At 38.4% G+C, this 6000-nt stretch overlaps 1 protein-coding gene across 2 annotated transcripts in view; it reads left to right on the top strand.

Annotated features, from left to right (window-relative positions):
* The first annotated feature begins 336 nt into the window (after positions 1-336).
* The window catches only part of asxl2 (ASXL transcriptional regulator 2), a 29233-nt gene continuing 23569 nt past the window's right edge, over positions 337-6000 (top strand). Inside the window, exons 1-2 of one of the 2 annotated variants that reach the window (XM_072457828.1) lie at positions 337-518; positions 3936-4018. In XM_072457828.1, coding sequence (XP_072313929.1) covers positions 462-518; positions 3936-4018 — 140 coding nt within the window. In that variant the 5' untranslated portion in view covers positions 337-461. The remainder of the gene's footprint in view (positions 519-3935; positions 4019-6000) is intronic. The other variant, XM_072457827.1, reaches the window with a different exon arrangement.

The raw sequence follows: 6000 nt of genomic DNA, 5'->3' as shown, positions 1-6000 counted from the left end.
TAAAATAAAAAATAAAAAATAAAAAATAAAAAATAAAAAATAAAAAATAAAAAATAAAAAATAAAAAATTACAAATTACAAATAAAATAGTAATAATAAAGCCACGCTCTCTGGTCGTGTTCCTTGTTTTATGTTTTTATTTTTTTTAAAAGAGAAAAAGAATACTCTTCAAACTCGTCAAACTCTGCCTGCTTCTGAGCCACTGTTCACATCACGCATCACGCGCCTCCGCGCCGCACGCACGCTTCACGCACCGCACGCAAACACCGCGCCTCCGTTTGTAAATAAGACCAAACTTCCGCACGCGCTTCTCCTTCATCTACAGTGAGATGACGTCGCCGTGGCGTCACGTGACCGCGCTTACAGTAAGTCCAACATGGCAGCGCGAGCGGACGTTTCGCCGTGAACGTTTCAACACTTCCAACTCCATCGCACGCACTTTGCCGCGCGGGACGGAGGCGATGAGGGAGCGGCAGAGGAAGAAGAAGGGCCGTACGTGGGCGGAGGCGGCCAAAACGGTAATCTGCGCGCGTTTTTTTTCTGCGGCGTTCGTTGCGCTTGTGTGTCACGCGTGTTGCGGAGCGAGTTCACGACCCGCCGCGGCTCGCGAGGCCCTGTGTTTACGGCCGGGGACGCGTTACAGCCCAGGCGTTTCGTCCGGCCCGGGAGGCGCAGGTGCTTTTTCTGCTGTTTCTGTGACGTTCCTGCGCAGTTTAAAGAGTGAATATCACGTTCAATGGTTGAATTGTGGTGAATTGTTCGGTGTCGTGTTGGGAAAGTTATGGTTACGTGGTTAGGAATTGTGTTTTTGGTTCGTTTTGTGCACAGTTCGGGGCAATAGCGTCCGATTTGTCACATTTTCTTGCATATTAATCAGTATTTAATCTATTTGACGTGCATCGAATCAAAAATGCCGATAGTTTTAGTTATTTATTACTAAAATTAAGCAGTCATTTAAAATTTCATGGGAAGAAACGTAAGTTAGTTTGCGTCTATATCACAAATGGAGGAAAAAATACTATGTTCTAGCCTGAAAACTTGACAAAAAAGTACAATATTTGGTAAAGTATGTCATATATTTGTAGATACAGTGAAAAACGTTTGTGAGGTCAATAGTACTTGAAGTATTTCCACAGTGTAAGATAAATAATAGGATTTTGCCCTCATCAAAATGCTTAGTGTTTATTACAATCATCTGTTGACTGCACAAATAATACAAAATACAATTGTAAATATGTTTAAACCAGGCTCTGACGTCACTCACGTGTATCAGAGTAGTTTTAATGTGCTAAAGCCATTTTAATTTGTTATAATTTGTGATATTGTGAGGCTAATCCCACTTTCTCCATTCAAACGGCGACGTGTTCCACTTTTAACTCCATTTATAAATGTATAATGCATTTAAATGACATATTACAGACGTTTATTAAATACTCTATACTTTAAAACGTTTAGTCTCGTTCTGGAGGTCAATATATCCACACACGACCTGGACTTGTGCCGCTTTGACTGAAATGCCTTGGCTTTTGAGACGGTCCCTGTTTTGAGCCCGACATTTGCGTAACAACTTTAGCCGTCCGTGCGCCGTCTGTCAGCCCCTTTTAGCGCTTTTTAAACTTAGTTGCGCTAAAACACGTCCTCAAACACGTTCTCTTCGCGTTCGTCCGGATCCCGCAGTGGACGCGTCTCGTGTTATTGCGTAAAAACGGCGTAACTTGTCGCGAAGTTAGCGCCGGAGCGGTCCGTGTTGTGCTAGCGGAGTTAGCATGCTAGCGCTCGTGCTAACCGTCAACAAGTTTTGGAGTCGCTATTATTGATTATCACGCGACGGTTTTTGTTTTCGTCACGTTGTGTTTGACGTGCACGCTTTTTTGCGACCTGTTTATACGTGGCTTTGTGTTTTACGAGCTGTCATCGGCGTAATTACGGCATAATTAACGTAGTTAGCAAAGAGGCTAGTGGACGATTATAACGAGCTAATGACTGAACGCGACAGCAGCGTCTGGACACGTTAAACACTTAAAACTATGACAAATACACGAGTTATAATGAGTTTAACGATGTATAAACTGTACAAACTCTGTCATTACTGCTCTAAAAGTTGTGTAATAAAGCAGCTATTGTCAAGAAGAGTAAAGACATTCAAGTTTTAGATGGAAAACTATTATGCCAATGCACACAGTTATTTTATTAAATAGCAGGAAGATGAAGAGCATGAAACAACTTTTTATTTAATATATCAAAACAAAGCAAGCGTTAAAGTTCTTAAGTTTTACACCAGGGAAGTGTAAGTTCTAAAACATATTTCCTCTATTATGTCATCGATAAGTGACATTTCATCCTAAAAGCAGTTCATACATACATTTAACAAAATAAATGTGTTGCCGGGTATTATTATTTGTCAAATCATAATTATTGTGTAATGTATAAGGAATTTGGACCTTGTTTACATTATGGTTGCTAGGTAACAGTTGTAGCGTTACCTCTGCTGCCCATACACAACCAGGAAGTGACATCATAATGTCGCCAAATTGTCCAAGGTTAAGACACAGTCGGGTCCAGAGGGACGGGCTGTTATGATTATATCATACTATATAACTGTCATTCAAAGTTATGATGTTTAGGGTATTGGGTAACGTAAGGAACAACGTTAAGGTAATGGGTAAAGTTAGGAACAACGTTAGGGTAATGGGTAACGTAAGGAACAACGTTAAGGTAATGGGTAAAGTTAGGAACAACGTTAGGGTAATGGGTAAAGTTAGGAACAACGTTAGGGTAATGGGTAAAGTTAGGAACAACGTTAGGGTAATGGGTAATGTTAGGAACAACGTTAGGGTAATGGGTAATGTTAGGAACAACGTTAGGGTAATGGGTAATGTTAGGAACAACGTTAGGGTAATGGGTAAAGTAAGGAACAACGTTAGGGTAATGGGTAAAGTTAGGAACAACGTTAGGGTAATGGGTAAAAGTTAGGAACAACGTCAGGGTAATGGGTAAAGTTAGGAACAATGTTAGGGTAATGGGTAATGTTAGGAACAACGTTAGGGTAATGGGTAAAGTTAGGAACAACGTTAGGGTAATGGGTAAAGTAAGGAACAATGTTAGGGTAATGGGTAATGTTAGGAACAACGTTAGGGTAATGGGTAAAGTTAGGAACAACGTTAGGGTAATGGGTAATGTTAGGAACAACGTTAGGGTAATGGGTAAAGTTAGGAACAACGTTAGGGTAATGGGTAAAGTTAGGAACAACGTTAGGGTAATGGGTAAAGTTAGGAACAACGTTAGGGTAATGGGTAAAGTTAGGAACAACGTTAGGGTAATGGGTAAGGTTAGGAACAACGTTAGGGTAATGGGTAAAGTTAGGAACAACGTTAGGGTAATGGGTAAAGTTAGGAACAACGTTAGGGTAATGGGTAAAGTTAGGAACAACGTTAGGGTAATGGGTAAAGTTAGGAACAACGTTAGGGTAATGGGTAAGGTTAGGAACAACGTTAGGGTAATGGGTAAGGTTAGGAACAATGTTAGGGTAATGGGTAAGGTTAGGAGAAGTGTTAGGTTAGGGTTTAGGTTAGGACATGTAAGAGCAATGACATAAAAAACAATAAAAATAAATAAATAATGCTATAAAAGCATAAAATAAAACATAAACCAGTCAAAAATATAAACATTTAGACCAGTTTAAGTTGCCTCATTACCATGGCAACCAGATCACCTCCCGACTATCTAGCAGTTGCCATTTGCAAACTATGGAAAATATGCAAATATAATAGTTTAAATCTTCACCAGGATTATGTCGGTTATGTTCTGTCATAGGCACTTTAAGGTTGATTTTGCATTATATTATAAGTCTCCTTTGAGTTAGAACATACGTCATTAAAACCCGGTCTTGATTGAGCCTTTGATATTCTAGTATTACATCTTATTCTTGTTTCCAGGTGTTGGAGAAGTATCCGAACACGCCCATGAGCCATAAAGAAATCCTGCAGGTGATCCAACGAGAGCGACTGAAGGAAATTAGGTGTGTCCATCCAAAGTTATATTCAATTAAAGGTGGTATTAAACCGCTGATTTGCCCGTGTCGACTGCTCAGTACAAATGTGAGTGTTTTTCACGGGTTACTTTACAATAATTTGCTGATCACTGGTACTATCGCACCCCGGCCCTTTGTAAAAACAGATCCATTACGACATACGCACTCCTCACACCGGTGCCGTTTGTCGTCTTCTTTATTGTAATTATTGAATTTCTTTTTGTTTCGTCGTCACCGTTTTCATCCAGAAGGTAAGACAGAACCGCGGTAGCTAGTTCCCACCCTCCCTCCGCTTGGACCACCTCGCTGCACGTTTGGCGTAGTTTTCCCTTTACAATAACATGTCCTAGTTATAGAGCAAACTTTACATAAACTGCTGCTGCGTAAAGCGACGGGTGAAACGAGACAAACATGACATATTTACACACAAAAGGATTCATAAAAGTCCCGAGTTGTTTTCAGTAAAAGAGTCTGTTTCACTCTTCATCGGTCTAATGTTCTTTTCCCTTTAGTCCATATGTGCTTCCTGATGATGGAAACACATTAAATGGCGTAGAGTTAATTTTACTCTTTTTAGAAAATCCAGGGACAGTCAATTTTATTTATTTATTTATTTTTCATTTGAACTAAGGCTTGGCAATTACCGTATTTTCAATGAATTGTCTATTTTTCGATTATTTTTCACATATAAGTCGCACCGGACTATAAGGCGTATTAAGCGAAAAAACAAAAGGTGTGCCACACAAAATCACTTCGAGGTCAATAAGTCCAACCAGAATTAATCCATATACCTTTCTTTCTGGAGTATAAGTCGCACCAGCCAAAAAATGCATAATATAGAAGAAAAAAAACATTGCACTGGAGTATGAAATGCGGTTGCAAGTGTGAAAATAACAAATAATATCACATATAAATTGCTCTTTATATAAAAGTATTTAAGTATAAATATAAGTATAAGTCGCACTCCGGCCAAAACTATGAAAAAAGGTGTGACTTATAGTCCGGAAGATACGGTGTAAGGCACAGTTGGATTTGAATGCGCACTGTAGTTTTTGAGCAAATTAAAGGCTTTAACGTGCTCCTTATAGTGCGTAAAATACGGTAATACAATTTGAATGGAGTAATTTCTATTTGTCAGTGATCAGCCAATCGTCTGTCAGTGGTTTGGAGCAGAGGTCAGACTTTGGGGGGGAAATACATTCGACTTTGTTTTATGGTTAGGCGTATTATTCATGTTCAGATGTTCAGGAAATTCATATTTAAATGCATTTTATTTTAAACTGGACAAAATGAAAACAACTCAATAATCAATCGTTCTGGGATATGCCGTTATATCGAAAATAAGATACTAATCAGATACTAAAACTATCATCCAAACAAAAGGCTTAATTATCAATACTGAAGAAAATAACTTAAGCAGTGTAAAATGTGATCTTTCCTGGACAGTTTTTAAAGGATCTTGAGCAGTATAAAACCACATGTGACATTAACAAAGTCAGATTATTTTGTGTTGAATATTACAGGCTGTTGTATCCAAACAGAAGCTTTTTATTATATTATATTTATTATTGCGAAATCGGTATTGAGCTTATTCCTTCGTCATTGACCATCTAAGTGTTTTACATTATGGGCTGTATCCCTGTTTGAACATTTTTTTTCTAAAATGAATATAGTTATCCTTTAGCTGAGTTAAATTCGTTACATTTTGTCCCGTCTAATGTTTAACAGGTGATCGTTTTAAAGTGCCTATGACAGGTTTTATTTGGTGTATTTGTACCTGTTGTACATATAAATATATATAGTTTTACTCCAATCGAGCAGGTATTTGTGGAGAAAATGATGAAAAATCTGTAGAAAATGACAGGAAGTGACATCACACCAGGGACACTCATTCCAGTTAAAGTTTATGCAGAATTTTCAATGAATAAACTACTTTTTTGACTCTCTAAACATTAATTCAACAAAATAAA

The sequence above is a fragment of the Eucyclogobius newberryi genome, unplaced genomic scaffold, assembly GCF_026437365.1.
Source record: "Eucyclogobius newberryi isolate DKJ021-1_F unplaced genomic scaffold, fEucNew1.0.hap1 SCAF_21, whole genome shotgun sequence".
Lineage (NCBI taxonomy): Eukaryota > Metazoa > Chordata > Actinopteri > Gobiiformes > Gobiidae > Eucyclogobius > Eucyclogobius newberryi.
Note: the sequence above shows the minus strand (reverse complement) of the source record. Positions and strands in the feature narration are given on the sequence as shown.